General features: G+C 40.3%; 1 protein-coding gene across 1 annotated transcript in view; it reads right to left on the bottom strand.

The window, feature by feature from the left end:
• Positions 1 to 12365: 12365 nt before the first annotated feature.
• FBXL7 (F-box and leucine rich repeat protein 7) overlaps positions 12366 to 25287 on the bottom strand; it is a 427394-nt gene continuing 414472 nt past the window's right edge. The window contains exons 3-4 of the mRNA XM_044665534.1: positions 21859 to 22470; positions 12366 to 13102 (exon numbers count right to left, since the gene is read on the bottom strand). Coding sequence (XP_044521469.1) covers positions 12366 to 13102; positions 21859 to 22470 — 1349 coding nt within the window. The remainder of the gene's footprint in view (positions 13103 to 21858; positions 22471 to 25287) is intronic.

Genomic DNA, 25287 nt, shown 5'->3' with positions numbered 1-25287 from the left:
ACAAAGAAATTTTTGTGTTGTCATTGTCTTCCAGAGTCAAGTAGAATGTCAAATTGAGTCATTTCATCCATGTCTCTAGAAGGTCTGGTAGAATGGTGTTAATGACTTAATAAATAATAATCATATATAATTTAAATACACAAAGTCAGCAATATCATCTATGAAGCCAAGGTCGGCCACCTCACCTTGCTCTTCTTCTTCCCAGTAAATCATAGAGCTCAGTTTACTGTTTTTATTTTCTGGGTATGTAGGAGGTGAGGACAGGCAGGAGATTTGGGAAGCAGATAGAGAGAGCTAGAATGACTGGGAGATTAGTAAATGCAGCCCTTGGCATAAAGGGATCATCAGTCCCAGTTGTTATCTTCATCGGACTTGCTCAAGATTGGCTATTCAAAATGGCACACTTGTAAAAGGCTTCCTCTGGTGTCTCCCTCAGTGTAAACCTAGGCAGTCCTTCGCTGCCATTAGAGTGGTCATGTTGAATAGCACCAATAGTCTGGGTCTTGGGTACTTGCATAATTTCATTTGTTATATGTTAATATGGAGAAGACTAAGAGAGAGACCAAGTCTGAGACCCAATAGCACGGAAGCACATCTCTCTCTGCATTCTTGGGGAAAGACTCTGGGAAACCTACTGCTGTCAATGTAACCTCCTCTGTAGTTAACTTAGACCCAACCTGGGTCCCTTGCTATCCAGCTTTCATTCAAAGAAGACATGGATTTCAGCCTACCTTGCTCTCTGAAATCAAGTCATATATTTTGTCAAAAATAAATAAATAAAGATAAATGTTCAAATACCTTCTGTCTTAGGAGAATTTTTGGAGTGATTCCAGCTTTTGCTGCTACTACGCCGCCAACTTCTTGCCTTCTGTCTTAGGACCGATATTAAATATTGATTAAGATGAGAGGTAAGGGCCAGGCAACTGGGTTGGGTAACTTGCCCAGGGGTCACACAGCTAGGAAGTGTCCAGGCTTGGCTCTCTATCCACTGTGCTCTCTAGCTGCCTCTCTAAGTATTTTAAAAGAGCTGTATTATTAACTAATACTGAAGTATAAACTCACGAATGAGGAAATTATAATGTCATAGAGTTACTAAAGTTCTTGACTCTTGCCCTCTCTGTTAGACTAGGAAGAATTTGACCTATGATTTTCTTAGGTTTCCTCCATTCTTCTCACCCCCATTCCCAAAGTCAACTCCTTCCAGATCTTGTTCCTCCAAATCAGAAGCTCCAACCTGATTTGATTGAATATCTAAATTCCTACGTAGACTAATATTCAGGATGGCATTTCTTGCAGGTTTCTTAGTCCTTCTAGAATTCCCAACCTGAGGTCCTGGTATGAGTGCCTCAATGCAGAGGTTGACACTTGTGCTTTCACCAAAGAATATTCCTCAGGATTTCAGGTCATCTTGCAATGATCTTGTTTACCTCTTCTGAAGCTCTTGATGCCTCTGAGCCTTCTTGGATCCCAATCCTTGTCTCTGGTTTCCTGAATAAGCAAAAATCATCCCTATATGGCCTTCATCTCCCAGACTTCAGGCCTATCTCTTTCAGAAGCTACTATAGCTCTTTTGAAGGTTTTGATGCTCCTCACTTGCCCTTAGACTACTTTTTCTCTGTCCTTATTGACTTTCTTTCCTGAAGCAAATTCACCAGCTGGTTCTCATCAAGGATTTTTCTCATTTGGTTAAATCTAGATTCTTCTCCCTCTTCTGTTCTAGGCAAATTTTATTAAATATTTAAAATAATATTAAATAATAAAATATTTATCTAAAATTTAAAAATTAAATATTTAGGTCTAGAGCCCAGAGAGGGAGGGCTGTGGGTGGCCCTATTAGCTTTTCAAACAGCTGTTCCCTATCACTGATTACCCCTTGGGCTACCAAGGAAGTGGGCTGTGGTAAGTTATAGAGAGCAAGGGAAGGAAGTAGTGAGTATGGTTGCCTGAGAATGGAGAGTGTGAACGACTGATGACTAAGTGAGAAGGACTTCAGGATATGCCTCTAAGCTTCTTTAAGGTTTGGGGTTTTTAAGAGAGGTTTTGGAAAATGGGGAGTGTGGATTCTAGGTCTGGTAGAGTTCAAGAAATTCCACTGAGACCTGAAGGCTGAGGAGTGTTTGGCTGTTGGGTACCACTGCTGAAGGATCTCAGCTGTGATGATAAGCCCAGGTTGGATAAATGAGATAGCTCAGAGTCCAGAAGGAAATGAGAACACTTAGAAAGAAGCCAGATTGAAATCTGCTTAAGATTTGAGTGTGATGGATCTGGGTTAATACCTTGTGTCTCCCAGAGGCTGTTTGTTCAACTTGGCATATGTCTCTCTGGAAATCACTATTAGACAGCTCTTCTAAGCCATATGACCTGGTTTCCCCATATTTGCTTTCTACAGGGGTTTCCCTTGGGTAGAATTTCCCTTCCTCTTCCAAAGGTCACATTCCCATGTCAGACTTTCTCCTAAGTTTCTATTTCTAGGATCCCTCTAGTTTCCAGCTCATTGGTAGACCTGATTTGGTAGATAGATCCTGTGACTAATGAATGATCACGGTACATTATTTAACAGCCTCCAATTCCTTTCCTCTATTTCTACCAAGCTCCACTGAGCATCTTCTCACTTAGGTTCCTTCCCTGACAACAGGGAAAGAGTTTTCTAGAACTTTATTCACTAGAAATTTAAGTTTGGAAAAATCCTTTATGCATAAAACGATAATTAAGAAAAGTGAGAAGGTCATTTCTTCATACTGGCAAGCCTTTCCCTCCATAAATAACACTGATAAAACCCTTTAATTCCTTAGAGCCCACAATTAGCTCACTTTTCGGTGGCATTCTAAGATTCACAAAGCACTTTTTTTTACAACACAATTTCCTCCCATCTAAAAGAGACATATGGCCCTATGCACAATAGTTGCATGAGGTACCTCACAGGGTTATTGTAAGGAGGTCTTTAAGTAAAACTATTTTAGTGACAAGCTGAAAAATCCCTGCTTAAAAAAGCATTAATGCCCCTATATTCTGTCAGAAGCAAAAAATTAAACCCCTAAAAGATAATTTAAATGATCTTTAAATGATTGGAAGGGACAGAAAAGTGGGGTGAAAAAAAGAACCTGGTTGATGATGAAATATTCACCACTCCAGACTGAGAATAGAGCCACAGGGGCATTTGAAATTGAAATGTATTTGTGGTTCATGAGACATCTAAGATGAGAGACAATACTTGGGATCTCACCTGTCAAGAAAAGAGGGCAGCATTAAAACAGAATGTCACAAAGTAGTTTCAGTCATTTTGCCACCATCATCTCAGAAGATATTCTTGGATAGCACACAAATTAATTGTGGCTTTGAAGCCCGAGTCTATTTTCTGAGATCTCTGACAAATGGGACCTTACTCAACCCAGATAAGAAGTTTATGCAATAATTCAGTGTCCGAATAGATCTCAGTAAACACACTCTGCACCTATAGGATTATGCTCATTTTTCCAAATTCTAAAAGTCTAAGTGGGAATAAAAACTGAGACACTGATACATACAATTTTCTATAGTCAAGTGTTCCTGGATAGTTAATTCCTAGTAATTAACCCCTCACCCCAACAATTTAAATGAGAATGTCTCCTGTCTCTGTGGAAAAGTATTTAAGAAAGGGGATTTATTTTGCCTCTTTAAAACTGATTCCATCTCTCATCTCTGTGTCTTTGCACCAGCTGTCTCCCATCCTTGGAATATACTTCTTTCTCACCTTTGCCTCTTAAAATCCTTAGCTCCTTTGAGAGCTCAGCTTAAGCATTGTCTCCTTCATGAGGCCTCTCCTGATCTTTCTACTTACTAGGGATGTTTGCCTCTTTCAATTTTCTTATATCTACTTTTAATACAGATATGAATAAACTGCTGTTGTTCATCCTTTGTTTTCAAAGAAGACCAATGATATCTTGCTTTGTGTGTGAATTGGATTTAAATGAGGCAGAGTTGCCCAAAGTTGTCAGCCTCTCCTTTTCTTCCAGAAGTCACTGAAGTTGAGTAGCAGGACAAGAGTCAAGAGTCAAGGCTGAGGCCCAGGATGCAGTATATGACCTTCGACTTTTTGATGTCTGATATCTAAGCACTCTCCAGTGCCTGCTTCAACTGCCTTCATGCCTGTTGGAACAAATTGTTCTCACCAGCTCAGCTAGTTGCGTGGGGTGGGGGGAAATGTCACATTCCTGGGGTTGACATCCTGTGTTGCTTCCCCTCAACCTGGTTTAGCTGCTCTGCAGAGACAATTTTACTGGAGTGTGGCCCAGTTGGTTAAGAGGTGGACACTGAAGGTGGACGAGCATCCTTGAAACACCAGAGGGGCTCATCTTCCCTGAACATCTCACCTCCTGTAGTTTTCAATATGTGTAAACATTATTTCTCCCAATAGAATGTATGCTTCTTGAGAGCAGATACTTTTATTGTTGATTTTGTATCTACAATGTCTGGGCAATAGTCACCATTTATGAATGTTATTTACTAATTGATTAATTTTAAAATCAAGAAATAGTCATAAACATATGAAAATTACTTTTGTGTGGGCAATATCTGAATTTTTTTTTAAACCCTTGTACTTTGGTGTATTGTCTCATAGGTGGAAGATTGGTAAGGGTGGGCAATGAGGGTCAAGTGACTTGCCCAGGGTCACACAGCTGGGAAGTGGCTGAGGCTGGGTTTGAACCTAAGACCTCCTGTCTCTAGGCCTGACTCTCAATCCACTGAGCTACCCAGCTGCCCCAATATCTGAATTTTTGTACATTCCATCAGTAGACTTTCTTTGCTTTGTAAAAACTCTTCTGTCTTAAAATTGATAGTAAATATAGGTCCCAAGGCAGAAGAGCAGTAGGGCTAGGCAATTGGCGTTATGTGACTTGCTCAGGGACACATAGCTAAGAAGTGTCTGAAGCCAGATTCGAACCTATCTCTGGGTCTAGTTCTTCATTCAATGAACCACCCAGCTGCCTCCACTACTAGACTTTCACTCCGTGTCTCTGCCTCTACTCTGATTCTAGCTGCCCCAAAGCTTAAGCATTTAGTAGCAAAGTTCTCAAGAGGAATTTTAATATTGAGCTGCTACTGCTCAGATGAGATGCCCATTTTAGAAAATCAGATAAGAAAGGCTGCTTTGTAATTTGGCCAGGATAAGCTATTGGCTGTGAAATGAGAGGTCCCCAACCCCAGGACATCTGTGCCAATGAAAAGCAGGGCTGGAGCACTGATGTTGTAGGACAAGGAACGTGAGAGAACATAGAGAAACAGACAAGCTCAGTGGTCAAGAATGCAGGGCTTGTCTCAGGATAGCTGAAAGTTGAAAGGAAAAAAAGAAAGCATTGGCTTTCCCAGAGCACCTTTCAGATTCTTTGGCTACTGCCCAGATTTGGTCACGTGGGCTTGAAATTAAGCATAAATTTAAAAAAAGGAAGCCTGTGCCCCCTTCCGTGCCAGTGTTTACTTTGCCCATCCCCTGCAAGTGGGTGCTGTTTTTAAAAGAAATACACAATGAGCCCTGAGGCAACTGTGTCAAGGAAGGAACAATGCCAGCTTGGAAATCCTCAGCCTGAATTTCTGTTTTCCATTATGAGAGTGAGAGGTCATTATTGAAGAGGGTTTTTTTTTTTTTTTTTTTTTAAAACAGGACCCCTCCAGGTCAGCAACCCTCAGCTGCTTTGGTGTTTGAGATGGCTGAATTTGGAGAAAATGGAGCCAACTGGAACTTTACCCACAGACTAGCTAATGGAAAATCTTTATTGAATGAGCTCCACTAATAGAGATAAAATAGATTATAAATCAAAGATATGGCTGTTTGATTATGTGGAGAACACGGGAAACAGCCTGAATTTTCTTGAGCTGCACAAGGAAGACAGGGGGCCTGTTTAACTTAAACGGCTCTCTGGAGACTGCATAGTAGGGTGGCTAGGGAGCCAAAAAGCCAGCAGTTCTTGGGCTTAGGGGTGGGGGTGGTGTGGGCAAACAGTCAAAATGAGGCTTGCTCCAGTTGAAGAGCCGATGCCTTTTTTGAGTCACTCTGAAACTATGAAAAATGCAAAATTGTATAAAGGTAATTATTTCTACTTTGGTTCCCATCTCCAAAGGAAAGGCCTTTGTGATAAAATCAGGAAGGCCATTTTTCAGCCTTGGCAACTTTGTCCCTTTATCTGCTTCCTCCCAAACTAAGAAGGCCATGATATGTTTGTTTAAAATTGAAAGTTAAATACCCTCAAAGGAGAACTTAGAATTTAAAACTTAGAATTTGCTTAAATTGTTTAGTAGATAACCACATCTGGAAGGAAGGCAGAGTGGGGTAGAGTAAGGTAGTGGAAGGCAGTATACTAATTTAGAACTAATCCAAGTATTAGAAATTGTTTTGGTTTTAAGTGGGATTAAGATTGGTGGCCTAATTTGAGAAATTTAGTCAAATGGGAATTAGTCTTGTAGACTTTCTCAGCCAGGTTATCAAATACTACTAATGGGTTTTCTTGCTTGTTTCCAAAATTCATCAGGAATGCCAAATAATTTCATATTTGTATCCCTAATAGGCTTCCTCCCACTATATCTACTTTCCCTCCCTCCCTCCTTTCCTTTCCTTTCCTTTCCTTTCCTTTCCTTTCCTTTCCTTTCCTTTCCATCTTTCTTTTTCTTCCTCAAGTAGTATGACAAATTAATTTATGTAGGATTTTAGAGTTCATCTATTCTAACCCCCTCCTTTTTGCAACAAAGTCACTGTGGAAGTAAAGTGACTTGCACCAGGGTCACACAGATTATAAGTAGATTCACACCTAGGTCACTGATTCCAAGTCTGGCATTCTTCAATGTTTTATCACAATATTTCAAAGCAAATTCTTCACATTCATCAGCCATATCAGTTAATCCTATTCAGCACATTCAGTCAGTGTCTTTCATTAAAAATTTATATAAGCTGGTAAAATCAATGTTGAGTCTGTATATTCAAAACCCATAATTTCATGGAACTCAAAGAGCCAGCTCTTAGTAGGTCCATGGAAAACTTATTCTAGAAATCAACTAAGGTGTATTTATTAAGCATCAAAATATTGAGCTTCAGTCTTAATTTACAATTTTGATTTTGCTTGTTTAGGGCTCACCGCACTAAACCTGTGGTAAGCAGTCATTTTGACTTAGAGTGGTGATTTTGAGTAGTCCATCTTAGGAATTTGTTTAAGGTCATTATTTTATTTTTATTTTTTCAAAATTTCAATTTTCTAATCCTTTCTGGGCGTCTTAATATCAGTTCTAGAACAGAAGAGCAGCAAGACCTTGGCAATTGGGGTTAAGTGACTTATTTAGGATCACACGGCTAGAAAGTATCTGAGGCCAAATTTGAACCCAGCTCCTTCCAACTCTTGCCTGGCACTCTGTCCACTGAGTTTTGTAGCTGACCTGTTGAGGGTCATTATTACAAATACCATTTGGAAACAAATTGCTGCTAGGAAGTTATTTGGCGGGGAGGGGGATTGGGGTGCACTTCTGTAATCACAGTTAATGGAGGCTAAGACTGGGGATCTCTTGATCTCCTTCAGAGTTCAGAGCTGTAATAGGTGATGTTGACACCAAATTCAGCACTCCTAGGAGTGGGTAGCCACTAGGTTATTTTAGACTCAAGCCAATTGGGCTGGTGAATTGTCAGTGCATTGCTAGCCTCTTTATCCATTTTTAATGAGTAATTTAGAAAGTTATAGGGCAGCTAGGTGCCACAGTGAGGCCTGGAATCAGGAAGCCTGATTTTTATGAAATAGAACCTGGCTTTGGACATTTATTTACTAGTTGTATAACCTTGGGCAAGTCACTTAACTGTTTGCCTCAGTTTCTTCATCTGTAAAAAGAGCTAGAGAAGGAAATGGCAAACTACTGCACTGTCTGCCAAAAAAAAATAGCCATGAAGAGTGGTTACAACTAAAATGAATGAATAACAACAATTTGGAAAGTTTTACAAAGAAATCCTGTTTTTCAGAATTCCAATGTGAGTTTATCATCTGAGAATATTTCCTTGTTCTTCATATTCAATCTCATTTGAATTATTTTAAACACCTGGGGTGTTAGAATTAAATGGAATCAAAGGAGTGGAGGTTCTGGATTCCTACTCCATTATGTTGTTATGGAAAAAAGAAAGAAGGATAACTTTTCTGAACTAGTTCACAAGTCATCCTGTATAGTTCTATGGCATTTATTTAATTTGTTACCTGTTTGACCAGCTTTATTTAATATTGACATAGTTGAATACGTGCAGGCTGATCTGATATATTGTTAAGGAATTTATCAAGTCCAGGGACATTCACATTTTTTCCCAAGAGCCAATCAAATGATCAGAAAGCCAAATAAGTGAGGTTGCCATGCAATTTGTGCAGTTACTGCCTGTGAACACAACATAGTAGCTCCAACTGGCCTACTAATTAGTTAACCCTTGTGTGCTAGCTAAATAGGGAAAAGAAATTTTTATTCAAAACAAAACAAACACAACCAAACCCCCAAAGTCTTACTTGGGCCAAAGGTTGGGCACGGAGATCTACCCGAGATCTCTCTAGCACTTGGAGAACTATAGATGGGGAAGGAGTGATGGTCAAGATGACAGCTAACATTAGGCTACTTGGACTTTTTAGCCTGATTTATTTTCTGTATGACTATTTTCACTGTAATTTTCTCCTGATACTGGAAACTCTTCTTTTAGTCTCCTTTCTTCTCATTTTGTCCTTTCAGCATTTTTCCAAATCAGTAGTTTCGTTTTTTCCCCCTTGCTAATCATGATTGCCAGTTATTGAGTGAATGCCTCAGTTCGGCTTTAACATGGGGATTTGGATGCTAATCAAAGGAAGGTGAGCGGTTTTGCTCTACTGCTTTTTTTTTCCCCCTGTCAAAATGTACAATCGTTTCAAGTAATACACAATAAAGGAAGGCCATAACTTTGTACTTCATATCATGCAGGGTGCTTTTGGGATAAAAACATTTTTTAAAGGTTCCTTTAAAGTTTTGAACATAGGTCTGAGTATGAATGTGTGGACCTTTGATGTGATCATCTTCCCATTTACCCCTTTATATTTCTCTGGAACCCAGGCAGAAACAGAGGGAGATAAGTGTGGTCTCAAATTAACAGTCTGAGACAAGTGATATTTCTGGTCTTTTTGAGATTTTTCGGAATAGTTTATTGACTGCAAAGGAGGTGAGGGACACCTAAAATATCTAAAAACAATCACTCCTGTATCCTTTGTGCATGTTTCAGATCAAGTTTGCTACTCATATAGCACTTCTTCCTCCTCCAAAATGGATTTCTTGGGTCTCATGGAGCTTTATGACTTAAAAAATTGCCACCTTAGGTTTTTCCCATCTTCTCCTAACTCTTAGTAACTGTTCCTATTTGATTTTGTTTCTGTAGTCTCCCATAGGTCCTCATGGGTGGACACCTTCTGTCTTTATTTATAGCCACGGGCATTAAGCAAAACAATTTTGAAGGCCCTTTCAAAGGTTGGAACAAATATGAAGGCATGAATTCACTACCTGCGAAGCGAATGCTTTTCCATTGACCTGCTAATGTGAAGCCAATATCACTGAGCCAAGGGAAATGACAAAACCGTACACTGCAGGCATCAGAGGGACCATCCGTGTTCCTGGCTCCAGTCATTGAATTGACTCAGGCTGTGTGCTGTTCTAGAGGCGCCTTTGATGGATTACATTTTCCCTGTTCCCGCTGCAGTACCCTTCTGTAGTCAGGATGGCAAAAAGCGAGGCTGAGATAATTACTGACATATTGCTTTATTTCTTGATGGTAGTAAATTAATGGCTTTCTAGAGAATCATACAGCACGTAATGATTTCAACATTAGACTTTTTTTTTTTTAAGAAGAGCATTCAATGTAGCATAGCCAGGAAGGAAGCAACATTTTATAACAGTCAAATTTGCTAATGAGGCCTTTGGTTTGGTCTCTTAAACACTTGCTGAACCCAATTTCCAGTTACCTCCTCCAAACATTCAAACTCCTTGAATTCCCCATGGAATATCATGAAGAGAAGTCTGGGGGGGACATTAGAAGCGAGATGAAGCAGAGATAGGCTGTACACTCATTGTGAAGAGTTGGCTTTGTCAGATAGGCAGAAAGCGGTAAATTTGACATTATTACATGGCAAGAATATAGGTTTTTTTTTTTTTTAATAATTTGAGCCACAGAGTAGCCAATGGTCTCTGGCACATGAGGGTCTGCTCTCTTCATTCATTCTTTCACTCATTCAAGTAAGGGATCTAACAAGCTCACCTGGGAGACCATATTGCCTAGGATGAGGGAACATTCTCCATGACTCACAAGTAAACCTTAGGCAAGGGGCCCAAATCTCATGTAGAATGTTGCCTCAGGTCTTGCACACATTTATAAACTGTGCAAGAATTTCTAAGTGGTATTTCCAGTCAGATCATACATTTTTTCCCTCTTAGTACATGGCTTTGAATGCTCCATCAGTGATGCTAATGATGTTGTCTGGAAAGCAAGCTACTGTTTCGTTATGAGAACCAGACTGGGCAGATGATTCCCTATTTCGGCTCCTTCTTCCCAACACATGAATATAACTGGAGCCTCTGACTCGAAGCAGTTGTCAATCATTGGGTAGGCCTGCTCTGAAAACAGATTCAGCATGCTTGGCTTGGAGGTCTGGAGGCCCCTGGTTTGGATGCCAAGCCTTTTGGGTAGAAGTAGAAGAGCAGTTTTCAGAAGTGAACCAGGAAGGGTGGGGAGCTAAGAGGGAGCATTTGGAAGCTCATATGCTAGCTGGAGTCAGGGAATGGACTTCAAATAGAAAGGCAATGGAAAGTTCCCCCCACCTTGGCTTATTGATTTTATGCAAATTGAATTGGCAGACACCCACTCTACTCCAAAGCTGTAACTTCCCATTCAGCAATCATGTGTGCATAGCGGAGGTATGATTTTATTTCCACAGAATGGTTGACATGGTTGGTGGGCCAGAGTCTAAATCTTATTGATGTGTTCCCTTATTTATTTGCATGCCATTGTCATAGAGCGCACCATTACCAATGGGGAAGTCAGCGACCCATCCTTTGAAGTGGAATATGCATTGAGCTATGGAAATATGCACACGAGGTGACACGGCGCACGATTAAGCTCTTAAGAGCCCAACTCCAAAAGACTTCATACATACAACGAAGTCTGGGTGCATAAAGGAACACAGAAATGAAAAAAGAAAACAGAAGTCTGAATGACAAAAGGGTAGTCTGGTTAGTCTTCTCACAGCTGGAGTACAGATGTGCCTGCCACATGTGGACTGAGGAAAGGGGGAAAAATACTTTGTAGAGTGAAAGGGTGTACCCATGTGGGCATCGTGTCTTAATTTAAAATGGCAAGATTATTCCCCTTCCACCCCAATTAGTAAAATTTAGGAAGGATGATATTCTTTTATACCAATGGGAGACTAGAGGATCTCAGCTGAGCATGTCTCCAGAAAGGATTTCTCTACTCTCATCTTCAGTTATATCCACCCTCTCTGTTAGTGCTGCCTGTAATCATGCTCACAGAGCCTAACGAACAACAGAGCAGGAGCATGATGTGGAATAGATTCCAGCAGCACATGCCAGGATCACTCGGATGAGGAAAAGAGACAATTAGGAAACTTTGACACTGAGATCAGCACCTTGGAATAATATCCTTCCTGGAACAGCCTGGCAGTATGGCTCAGGGCATAAAGAAAGAACTGAGATACTCAGAGGAGGGAGATTTCCTGGGGGACTCAGGGAAAATCACTTTAGTTAAAAAAAAAAAAACCAACCCAAAACAACAACATAATTTTCTTGTTTCCACTATTCTAAAATGGGCATGAGCACAGAGACCCAGAATCCTAGGGTGTTTGTGAGGAGTCATTAATCTGCAAAGAAAAGTTTGGGAAGTACTTTGTAAAGTGCTACTGATCCATTTCCCAAGATTTTTTGCTGTTCACATTTCCTTCAAAACAAGTGTGGCGCTTGGGTCTTTGGGCCAAATGGAGGCACTCTTGGGAAGCTTAGGTCAGTGCTTTCTTGGGGATGCCCAGTAGCATTCCGATTGGCCTGCTGAGGCCCTCTGAGGGAAGCTACCTACAACGACCCAACCAGAAACAAGGAGGAAACAGCTACAATAGAAACAGGCTTATTTTTGTTTTCTTTGACCCCATGTAGATCATGACAAATAATCAAAAGCTGATTCCCAAGAGCTTCAAAGCCTAAAAAACCCCCAAAAGAACAAACAGCTGTTGCAAATGAGAATGGCATGTGCTTACATATACTGTCTTTAACATTTTTTTTTTGTTAAAAAAACAGACTTTTTTGTTGTTTTGTTTTTTGATTTTTAGAGAAAGAGCTCCTAGGTAGTGGGCATCCATTCAAAAGAAGGCAGGGTTGGTGTGCTCTATGATACAGCGCTTGCAATGGCGTTTCACAAAGCGTAGAGCCTCCACGGACACCTCGCAGTCCTGCACGTTCAGCATCTGCAGGTCGAAGCAGTTGGCGGCTACGATCTGGAGGCCCTGCCCCGTGATGCTCTCACAGGACTTGAGGCTCAGGCGCTTCAGATTGAAGCAGTTAAGGGCCAGGCATTCCAGGCCAGTGTCCGACACCAAAGGGCACTTCCCAATGTCTAGAGACTTGAGTTTTGTGCAATTTTTGGCTAGATATTCCACCCCGTGGTCCGTGATGCCCTCGCAGCCCCGCGCGTTCAGGTAGCGCAGTTTGCTGCAGTACTTGGCCACGTAACGGATGCCCACGTCTGTGACCCGGCCGCAGTGGGCGATGCTGAGATAGCGCAGACGCGATTCCAGCTTGGCGATCTCCCGCAGGCCAAAGTCACTGACGAAACGGCAGTCACTCACGCTCAGCTCCTTGATAGAGCCGCAGTAGATCATCAGGAAGCGGAGGCCCTCGTCCGTGATGCGGACGCAGCGGCGCAGGTACAGGTGAGTCAGCTGGGTGCAATGTGCCGCGATTGTGTGCAGACCCTCATCCTCCAGGACAAAGCAGTCTGTCATATCCAAGTAGCGGATGGAAATCTGTTTGCCGTGGAGAGGGGACAGCTTGATGGAGGCTTCCCGGGTCAGACTGATGCAAGTGACTTTAGAGCATCCTGTACAGAGAGAAAAAAGATTCTGTGAAATCCAACTGACAGGATACTTCTTCCCATGGCTCCAGCTCTGTTTGTTGTAATCTGCTGGCAGCAGTGGGAGGGATATGGGGATGTCCCCCTCTTCCCTGCAGCCACCACTGACAACTGATTTTTCTTTATGGTCCCAATTTTTAATTCAGGAGAGGCATTTACTCTATCCATAGTAAGCCGCTCTTTGTTAGTTTTTTAAATCCTTACTTTCTGTCTTAGAAGGATGATAGGTATCCCTTCCAAAGCAGAACACAATAAGGGCTAGAGTTAGGCAATTGGGGTTAAGTGACTTGCCCAGGGTCACACAGCTGCGAAGTGTCTGAGGCTAGATTTGAACCAGAATGGAGACCTTTCAGCCTCTATGCCTGGTTCTCTATCCCTAGGCCACATAGCTGTCCCAAACAGGATGCTTCAATCTGCAATCAGACTGCATCATTTCTCTGGAAGTTGATGACATTTTTCAGAGAAATAAACTTCCTCCCTCCATACCTTCCTCCATCTTGCCTTCAACCGTTCCCTTCCCTTCCCTTCTGACTAAGTATCAGTTTTAAGACAGAAGAGAAGAGAACTAGATATTCGGGGATTAAGTGCCTTGCCCAGGGTCACACTGCTAGGAAGTGTCTGAGATCAGATTTGAACCCAGATTCTCCAGGCCTGGTGCTCTATGTACTGTGCAAGCTTATTTAATAAACAGAAGTCTTGACTCACCTAGGTTTAAGGGCTCCATGTTCTATGTAGCTATGGTATGCATTTCATACATCAGTCAATGCCCTAGAGCTAACCTCTCTCTCTCTGTCTCTGACTCTCTCTCTCCTCTACCTTTCTCTGTCTCTGACTCTCTGCAGATTCATAGGTTTAGAACAAGAATGGATTTTAAAGGGCATCAAGTCTAAAATCTTTGTTTTATAGATGGGGAAACTGAGTCACAGAGCAGTTAGGTGATATACTCAGGGTTATACTTATACATCTAGTAAATGTCTGAGGCAGGATTTGAACCCAGGTTTCCTAACTCCAAATCCAATTTCCTTGGACTATGCCTCAGAGAAGAATGAAATCAATATACCAATCTAGTGCATAGATAATGAGAACTAGAGTAGTTCTCTATCCAACTCCCTCTGTTCAAAGCAAAACCAAACATCTGATCCAGGGGTCGGCAACCTTTTTGGCTGTGAGAGCCATAAACGCCACATTTTTTAAAATGTAATTTTGTGAGAGCCATACAGTGCTCTCCTGTAACAGTGCCTGAAAAAAAATGGACTTTATGGCTCCTGCAGAAAGAACCATATCTGGCCATCAAAAGAGCCATATGTTGCTGACCCCTGATCTGAACAGTGCTTGGAGAGTATAATATGGGATCCTGGGGTAAAGGGTGACTTTGAGTGAAGAAGACCTGGGCTCAAATAAGGCTTCCACCATTGAAGTACTGTGTGACCTTGGACAAGTCCCTTAACATTTCTGAACTTCAGTTCCTTCATATGAAAACAATGGGGATAATAGCCCTGCCTTACAGTGTAGTTATGAGAATTAAATGACGTAATATTTATTAGGTGTTTTGTAAACATCAAGGCATTATAAATGGAAGGTGTTGTTATCATTGGAAGTAGTTGGGGTCTGCATTGATGGAGAGAATTCCCATAATAGGAGTTTTCCATGCTGATGAAATCACAGCTCCTTCCCTTTAGTATGGCAGAGGAGATAAAGAAAGATAGAATCTTGCTTACAGCAAGGAAAAAGAAATCTTGCTTTTATCTTCTCTCTACTTTCTGCCATAATATTTTGAGTACTTAAAGGGTGAACAGCTTATAATTGGAATGTAACCACAACATGAATCATAATTTCTTAGCAACCAGTATATTTCCTGTCCAGCATATTTCTCCTCCCCACAAAAAAAAAAACTCAAAAGTGTTCATTTCCATCTCACCTCTTCAGTTTTATATTCTCTCTAGTTGCAACCATTTGTTGTTATGGCTATTCCTCTCTGTTACCATGTAATTCTCTTGGATGCACTTATCTTTTCTGTCTCTGTGCAGATCCCCAAGGTCAGGGCAGCACAACATAGAGAGCTCCCAGAGTTCCTGAGTGGTGTGAACAGTCAGAACAGGTTTTCTCCTACCTTCTGAGGGGACTGACTACTCAGAAAGTTATCACAGGACTCTCCTATCTAGGAGTGAGGAGGTTTAAAAAAAGTCACCCAGGCCAGGTGGTGGTAGGGAAGGAATAATCCCCCACTCCAACCCCAGTCTGGGAGAATAGAGATATTTCGCACATTAAAGACTCCCAGCTCTGCTCTATTGATCCAATATCATTTCTATTTTTAGAATGGGAGGAGCACACATGAAGCCTCGTCTTTTCTTCTTTAGGTTTTGTATACTTTGTATACAGGTACCAGAAGCCTGAGGATGAGGTCGGTGGGGCACAGAAAGGTAGGAATGGGGATGGAGACCACACAGTGCCTCTAGTCTGTGTTAGAAATAGCAGGGACAGCCAGTCTCTTTCTATTCCCCAAGGGCTTTGGCCCCTCAGCTCTCAAAATGAGCTTTGATTTTCTTTCTTTTGAATTCTACTAGCCCCATCTGAAGCAAAATATCAATCTCTTACATTTCAGAAAGGCCACAGTGTTTGGTGGGGGGAAATGTATACCTTCATACTAAAAAGAGGTGCTTGAAATGAATGAGCTGTTATTCATTGAGATTATGAATGCAATGATATTCTGGACTTATTCCTGCTTAATAGTTTGAGAAAAAGAGATAGGCTCAGTTCTGGGACAAACTGACTCACTAGATATTTGTTTAGAAAGAAAACAAAAAAAATAGCTTTGCTTAGATTCATGGCTTGGAGGGGAAAAGCAATATTTATATTTAGGTTGAACAAATTAGTGAGGTTTGTGCCCATTATTGATTTATGGTTTATTTCTGTTAAAGTTACTGCTAAAATACTTTTAAATTCAGCTTCCTCTCATTAGTGGAAACCCATTTCCTCCTTCTTAAGAATGCAAAAAGGATCTCTCTACAAAGCCTGACTAATGGCTTTAAGGGCATAATAGTAATAACATTTATATGGTACTTACCATATGCCAGGCACTGTGCTAAGTGCTTTACAATTATTATTTCATTTGATCCTCGCAACAACCTTTCAAGGTTGGTACTATTATTTGTTCCTATTTTACAGATGAAGAAATGGAGGCAAATCGGCTTAAGTGACTTGGGTCACACAGCTTGTAAGTGTCTGAAATTGGATTTGAATTTGTTATCATCTGGATTCTAGGTCTGGCACTCTATCCACTGTACCACTCCATCACAAAAGCTGCCTCAGTTGTAAGCAATGTCTACTTGAATCTTTCACTAATGGGACTGCATTCTAGCTTCTTTTTAGAAATCCAGTTTCCTGAATAGGACTATAATATTATGTGAATATCAAGTCTAAGTAAAATAACTGCTTATTTTCAATTTGCTCAAATCAGCAAAAAACTAATAATAAGAAATCATGATCTCAGACAAAGCTAATGCAAAAATAGACCTAATTGTCTTGGTCCATGACACATGTAAAACCCAGTGGAATTGTGCCTCGGCTCCTGGAGGGGGTAAGGGGAAGGATAGAACATGAATCCTGTAACCACGGGAAAATGCTCTAAATTAATTAAATAATTTTTTTAAAAAAATAGACCTAATTAAAAGAGATAAGGAGGGAAATTATATCTCGATAAAAGGTATTCATAGACAATGAAGTAACAGCAATACTAAGCATATATGCACCAAATTGTACAGCCTCCAGATTTTTAAGGGAGAAATTAAATGTTTCAAGAGGAAATAGTAAAACTGTACTACTGGGGGACATCAACTTTATCTTCTCAGAACTAGACAAATCTAACAAAAAAAATAAACAAGAAAAATGTGAAGGAAATGAATAGAATTTTAGAAAAGATAGATATGACAGATTTTCTCTGGGGAAAATTAAATGGGAATAGCAAGGAATATATCTTCTTTTTAGCATTACATGGCACAAAAAATGACCATGTATCAGGATATAAAAACTTCACAATCAAATGCAGAAAAATAAAATAAATGCATCATTTCAGATCATAATGCAATAAAAGTTATACTCAGGGGTTCATAGAAAGACAAATAAAAATTAATTAGAAACTAAGTAATCTAATTATAAAAAACCCTACAATTTCATTAAAGAGAATGGCAAGACAACAAAGTAATAATAATGGGAGATACAGCTTGTGTAATAGAGGGAAGATTATATAATACAGGCAGGTAGGTAGTAAAGTCGATAAGAGTCCTGGACCTGGAGGTAGGAACCTTAGCTCAAATCCAGCCTCAGATACATACTAGTTATAGACTGTGGGCAAGGAACTAACTCTCTGTTGCTCTCAATTTCTTCATCTGTAAAATGGAGGTAATCAGAACTCAATCTTAAAGTGTTATATAAATGTAAGATTATTACTAGAGTAAGGATATTCATTTCTAGAGTCAGAGTTCAAGTCCTGCCTGGCTGACAAGTTTTAACTTCTCAGTGTCTGAAGAGACTCTCTCTGAGTCACAGATGGTTTCCAACTTAGATCAGTGCAGAGTTTTCCCAGTCTAGAGAGTTCCCCACTGAAATCACAGGTCAAGACAAAGTAACAGCATTAGCTATAATTTTTATATGGCCCTAAGATTTACAAAGCATTTTGCATATATTATTTCACTTAATTGTTACAACAATCAGGTGAAGTTAGTACCACCACCATTTTACAGAGATGGAAGTTGAAGCTCCGAGGAATTGAATGATTTACCCATCATTTTCCCAGGCAATGTTGGAGGCAGGATTCAAACCTAAGCCTGTATTGATTTTTTTTAAACCCTTACCTTCCATCTTGGAGTCAAATACTGTGTATTGGCTCCAAGGCAGAAGAGTGGTAAGGATAGGCAATGGGGGTCAAGTGACTTGCCCAGGGTCACACAGCTGGGAAGTATCTGAGGTCAGATTTGAACCTAAGACCTCCCATCTCTAGGTCTGGCTCTCAATCCACTGAGCTACCAAGCTGCCCCCCTGTATTGATTCTAAGATAGCGCTTGACAAATTGTTTTTGCATACAGATATTTTATTGGAGGAATTAGACATATTTTATGAACATTGAATAATAATTATTACTTAATTACTGAAACTATTTTTTAACCACATATGATTTCATTGGCATAGGCAACTTCCAGTTAAGGAACTCCCTTTACCAATGCATGGTAGCTATATTAGGATCCAAGAGCCCATATGTATCAGATGTGGATCTTGAATGCAGGTCCTCCTGATTTTGAGACCAGACATTATCTCAGAACTATAACATGTATATTAAACAGTAAAATCCTCCACTAATATTCTTCTTTGATGTTTTTATCATATTTAGATATGCCTAGTGGTGTAGTAGATAGTACAGCGCTATGCCTGGATTAATAATAGCATTTATTTAGCAGTTACTATATGCTCGGACTATGCTTAGAGCTTTACGAGTATTCTCTCATTTGATCCCTACCAATAACCTGGCAGGTAGGTACTTTCCCCTTTTTATAATTTAGGTAACTGAGGCAAACAGAAGTTAAATGATTTGCCCAGGGTCATAAAGCTAGGATGTATCTGAGGCCAGATTTAAATTCAGGTCTTTTCAACCCCCCCATCCCCCAGTATTCTTTCCACCATGCCACCTGGATGCCCCAACCTTTAGCTAAAGCAGTTTTACCTGGTATTTCCATGACCTATCTTTAAAATAGGTCAAAGTACAATCTAGCCATTATCTAGTGACTTTTTTTCAGTTAATTATTTCCTTTGAATCTTTATATAGCTTGTTTTGTAGTTTTTTTGTTTGTTTGTTGACTGTAAGATCCACGAGGGCAGAGATGATCTTTCTGTATATCCAGCACTTGCCACAGTGCCTGCCACGTAATATGTGTTTATTGATTGTTTGATTGATCTTATTAATAAATATTTTTGCACCTCAGTGAGAATGATGCTTATGATTGGGAGAAAGTTTGAGTGATCCCAAATCAGATAACTCATGAGCTGAGTTTGGAAGGGCCACCTCTGCAGAGCACTAGTTCCAAACCCCAAGGGTACCAGTAGGCTAGAGAAGCCTCTCTGATATTTCTAGAATTTCTCTCTGTTAAACTTTTAGCGAGTTTCCAGATTCTCCTAGAATTGACAATATATGAGGTAGAGCCACCACCAGCAGCCTTTGGAGGCCTTGAAGATGTTTCCAGGTAATGGTTTAAGTGTCTGGTGGCAGAGTTGCCAAGAAATACTCAGCCAGCCAACCAAGAAAGGCCAGGAATGTGCTTTTCCCAATACAACCAGAGTTGCTACTCTATGCCAGAATTTTAAAGTCTCCTCCTTCCACATATACCTACAGTTTGCTGCCTCTGTGAAGGCCAGATGAAGAGCATCTCTAAGCAGAACTAGGGACTTCCAGTCTGAATTATCTATTATGCAAAATAAACAAAACAGAACAAAACTATAGGGAGAGCAGCTTGGAGAACTGGGGGACTTTCCAACTGAAAAAGACAAAGAGGCTGTCAGTCTGGCCCTCCAACAAATGAAGAAAAAGGCCTAGAGAAGTTAACTGATTTGTCCAGGATTAGTTTGTAGCAGTAGAAATTGGACTTCAGCCCAGGTCCTCTGTAGTATAATATTCATTTCACTGTATCATCCTGCCTCGATTTCCAGAGCATTTCTTTTTCCAGAGCTTCTCACAGAAACATTCACAGGCATTTATGTCAATGCCAATGGCTTTCCCCCAATCACAACTAACTGAACATTCAGTACTCGGACAAAAATGCAGTTGATGTTGCCCTGCTGTGAAGCCAGATGAGCCAGGAGAGTGACTAGATGCTCTGTAGCCAGGAAAAGAATCTGAGTAAAGGAATGGTCTGTCATTATTCTAGGTAAAAAAAAAATGCAGCTGCATTACCTCTAAAGAAAGAGCAAACTGAGGAAGTTAGATATTGTCTCAGATGGGGTATTGGTCACCGAAGACACTAGCCAACTCCAAGCTATTTTTATTTCTCTCTCAAAACGGTTTTTGTCTTATTCTCTCTTATTCTCTCTCTCTCTCTCTCTCTCTCTCTCTCTCTCTCTCTCTCTCTCTCTCTCTCTCTCTCTCTCTCTCTCTCTCTCTCTCTTTTAAATCCCTCAAGGTACTGGCCATACTTTTCAATTACAGAAAATCCTTAACACATTTTACTGATATCAGCCTCTCAACTATTCATCCTATGATTAGGATGCGAATGAGATGAAGAAAAGACTGAGTTCGTCCTTGAGGGATTAGCCTCTGGTGCCCAAGGAGGTCGTCTGGGCTTTATTCTTCATCTCTAGAGAGACTTTGAAATGAATCAGTACTGTTGGGCTTTCCTCTCTGTAATAAACTCTTCTGATTCAATAGCTATGTCCTTCACACCACGAATGAAGACCTTAATTATCAAAAGATGTAAAATTAACATGGCTGGTGATGTTTAAAGAAACAGCCTTTCCTCGTGCATTTGTTAGCATCCCCAAGATCAGCAAACTATAGAGGGACTTTTAGATGTATCCATTCTTAATCCCATTAGATGGGCAGGAATATTAAAGGTTAGGATTAATCACTAATAGTGGGACAAGGATGAAGTGAAGTAGAGAAGTAAATATATAAGAATGCAAAGAATATGGGTTGCATCCTATGGCTCAGATTACCATTGATAGTTCCTCTTTCCCTCAGTAGGAACGTTTATTACCTCTTTTCTCTACAAGGAAGAGCCAAGGGTAAAGAGGATCAGATAGTTATAGTAGTAGTAGTAGTAGTAGTAGTAGTAGTAATCATATTCATAGTAGCAGTAAAGTAGGTAATGGTATTATTATTAATAGTAAATACTAATTTAGTAGCAGTGGTAGCGGTAGTAATAGTGGCCGTGGTAATAATATTGTTATAAATAGTAGTAGGTGGGAGGAGGAGGAATAAGGTAAATAATGGTATTATAAATAGTAATTTAGTAGTGGTGGTGGTAATGGTGATGGTGGTGGTGATAGTAGTAGTAGTAGTAGAAGTAAGGAATAAAAGGCAAAATTAGGGAAGAGAGAATCTATTGAGGGGAGGTAAGTAATAAAAGTGAATTATAATTCTTCCTTATGAAATTGACAGCTAGTTGGCGAAAGGGGGAATGCTTGTGTAGATGACACTATCAATCAACCAAAAGGCATTTTTTAAAGTAGCTACTGTGGTGCCAGGTAGGTACTGGATGGGGTGAGAGTTGGGATTCAAAGACCAAAAAGAGTAAGACATTCTGTCCTCAGAATTGTTTCATTTTATATTCCATTGCTATCTTTAGGCTGGCTCTCCCAGAAAGTATGGCTCATGTTCCATCTACCTTTCCCTTCTCAGTAGCCCTAAACTCTCCAGAGAGGATTGTTAAGCCAGGGAGTTTGTGGTGCCTAGAGTATATGCTTAAAAAATATTCTTACCCTCTGTCTTATAGAATCAATATTGTGCATTAGTTCCAAGAGAGAAGAGTGGTAAGGGCTAGGCAATGGGGGGTTAAGTGACTTGCCCAGAGTCACATAGCTAGGAAGTGTCTGAGGCCATATTTGAATCCAGGACTGGCTCTCAATCCACTGAGCCACCTAACAGTGCCCATGTGGAGTATGTACTTTTAGGGTATAATTAGGAAGGACTTTCTGAGAACCTCTCATAGCATCAATGACGTGTTAGTGTTGTTTTCAGTTACCTGACACATCCAGGTGCTCCAGGTTGGGACAGAGGGACACCACGTCGAAAACAGCTTCATTGGAGATGTTGTAACAGCCTGAAACCTCTAGACGCCTCAGTTCTGGGCAGCACTGGGCAATGGTATAAAGTCCTCTGTCTGTTAGCCGCCTGCAGCCACTGACAGTCACCGTCTCCAACATGAGACATACATTAGGGGTGTCCTGACAAAGCCTGCGGGTTAGTACTTTGAGGGCTCGGTCCACATTGATGGTCTCGCCTGTCAAACGAATAGTCCTCCAGAGGCGGGGGTCCCACGCCAGGTTGTACCAGCGACGGCACACGCGAGCACAGCGGCACAGCTGGTTGGTGGGTAGAAAAGAAAATATCTGGACCATGGAGTGGTCTGGGAGGCGGTCGATGTGCGCCTGTTCTTTTTGTTGTTTCGAGGCTAGCCGGATGAGAGGATGGGTGAGGCGGGTTGGAGGGGGAGAGTGGACCATGGCCACAGTCTCTCCTGTGATGGAGGAAGATGAGGTGGAAGAACCTCTTCCATTCTGAAAGCCTTGCAAGTTCTGTGGACAGATCAGGGCTGGGCTAGGGGTGCTGAGTGTGCGCATACTCAGGTCGGAATCTGAAAAAGAACACGGAACAGCCATCAGAGGAGAGGGAGAGCTAGGAGCTGTGAAGCAGGGACACGTATCATCAAGTATTCGTCCATAGGCCATTAGTTAATCCATTAATCCATTAGTCCAGGTTCTAGTCAAGCTGAAGATTAAATATGAGGAGACAGAAACAATGAATCAACATGCCAATTTTCAAACAAAGTATAAGGTTGATGCATGCTCAGTGTATCATGATGAGAATAAAAATATAAACACATTCATTTTTGACTTTCTTTGTACCACCTCCCACTTATCATGGTACCCAGCATATGTTAAGTGTTTAATATATGTTTGTTGACTCATCATTTCACAAAATAACTATTTTTTAAAAAATGATAGCAATGGATAATGGAGGGAGGGCTATAGATTAATGAATGTTTCAATGAGTTTTGGAAGAGAAAGTAAGGATGACAACTTTGTGCAAATCTGCCTTACTTAAATCCAATTCACACACAAGTCAAGACATCACCCTATGACGCCACTGGTCCTCTTTGAAACGAAGAACCAACGACAATTGGAATGGACTTAGAAATGCAGTTGTGATGTAGGAGACAGATTTGAAGTCAGAATTTCTGGATCTGAAAGTCTGCTCTTTCACCTAAGGCTGCTGGGTAAGATGCTGACTTTCTCTGGGCTTGACTATGAAATAGAAATAATAGCACCTGCCTTGCTTCTCTCTCAGATTCTTGTGATGATTACATGTACTAATTTACCAAAACAATTTATAGTCTACAGAGTGCCATGTAAATATCAGTTATTCTTAATGTTTTTGTAAAACATCATGCTTTCTTTTTCCATAGTAGGTTTATTTATATTTTTGGTAGGCTGATATTAAAATTTCATGTACAATGGAACAAGCAGACAGATCAAAAGTTACCTGCAACAAGGTGAAGCTTTCACCTTTGCCATAACTGATACACAGATTAGGCAGCTTTTGTGTTGAAAGAAAGGAATTAATTGTGTTGAAGACAGATGTAGTTCTATTAGAATGAGTATGTGTAAAACAGGAAAATTATTTGATATTTGCTATAAAGTCAAGGTCTTGAGGGTAGCAGAGAACAAAACTTTAATCTAAAATGAATCATTTCTAATAAGGGAACTGGTGTGCAGGGAAGGTTTTTGTGACCTCATACAAATTTAATCTTCCATGGAGTTAGAAAGGAAGGACATGACTGAGACACCACCATAAGATGAAATTCGCCTTTTTTCAGTATGCATTCAGATTGGCTGAGGACTATACAGCTGCTATGAAGTATGGTTGTTCCTAAAAAAGATAATATGATTAGGGAAAAGTGCTAGTGGGTAATGGAGAGTGATAATAGATAAGACTTTAATTTATTTGTATATAAAACAATCTGCCACTTGATCTTTAAAACTCCACCTCCATCTTGAATTTATTAACTTTAAGGACCACCATCTAATCAAAATAAATACACTTTAGATTTATAGCTGGAGAGAAATGTAATGATAGTAGTCTACTGTAGTGATGTCAGACTCAAATAAAAACAGATTCCCTACTCATATTCACTTAGAAAATCACAAATTAACATTATCTATGTTGCATTGTATTTTTATTTCTTTTGTTAAACATTTCCCAATTACATTTTAATTTAGCTTAGTCCTACTGGAGCTCTTGTAGCCTGCTAGAGTTTGACATCTGCATCTTGTCCAACCTTCTCATTTCATAGGCAAAGAACCTAAAACCCCAAAAGATTAAGCAACTTAATAAACTAAGCATTGTGCTTGGAACATAAGTGCTTAATACATGTTGATTGTTTGCTTGCCTAGGGTTACATAGGTAGTAAGAAATAGAGCTGGTATACAAACTCAAGGTTTGACTCCAGATGATAAAAAAGCTAAATAAAGAAAAAAAATCAGTGTTGAAAGCATTGTTGGGGAAACTGGCACATTATTAACCTGTTGAGAGAGCTGTGAATGGATTCAACAATATGGGAAAACAATTTGGAATTATGTGAGAAAAATCACTAAACTGTTCATTCCTTTTGACTTAACTACTTGACATATTCTCAGAAGAAGGTCAAAACAGGACAAAAAGAGCCCCATGTATTCATAAGTATGCATAATTGCAGAAACTAGGGTAGCACAAAAAATGGAGTGACTGCAAATACACTGAATGGTACACTGGAAGTGCACAGGTTCACAAATTCAGAGGACCTGTGTTCAAATCCTGCCCTTCACCACTTGCTACCTGTGTAAACTTGAGCAAATACTTAAACCCTGTACGTTTCAGGTTCTTATTTGGGAAGAGAAATGGTCAAACTAAAAGGCCATTTTGACCCCTTTCAGTATGGAATCTATGATGTTATGATCTTTCAACTGCAGAATAACTGAACTAATGTTGACATATGCATAGAACAAAACAATGCTTTAAGGAATGATGAACAAATGTGAAAGGGAATTCTTGGTTCTTTGTGAGTTCACACCTAACTTGATGCTAGGTGAGAACAAGCCAGAAACTTAAGAGTTCACATGCTCAGAAAGGTGTGGTTCCAAAGGTGAGAACTCAGACAATTTGGAAACTGTGATTGGCCCCCATGAAAAGGTGACAGGGACAGGAAACCACCATAAAAGCCATGAAAATCCCTGAGGAGGGAGTCTGGTGAAGGAGGCTAATAGAGAGTGGACTCCAAGAAGGGAGTCACTCCAAGAAGGAGAGAGTGAACTCCAAGAAGGAAGTTGGCTTCAAAAAGGTCGGCTCAAGGAAGAAAGTTGGCCTTAGGAGTCACCTTCAGTTCCAGTCATTGTCTTGGGTGAGTGGATAGCTG

The sequence above is a fragment of the Gracilinanus agilis genome, chromosome 1 (assembly GCF_016433145.1).
Source record: "Gracilinanus agilis isolate LMUSP501 chromosome 1, AgileGrace, whole genome shotgun sequence".
Classification (NCBI taxonomy): Eukaryota; Metazoa; Chordata; class Mammalia; order Didelphimorphia; family Didelphidae; genus Gracilinanus; species Gracilinanus agilis.
This window is presented reverse-complemented; position numbering and strand designations above follow the sequence as displayed.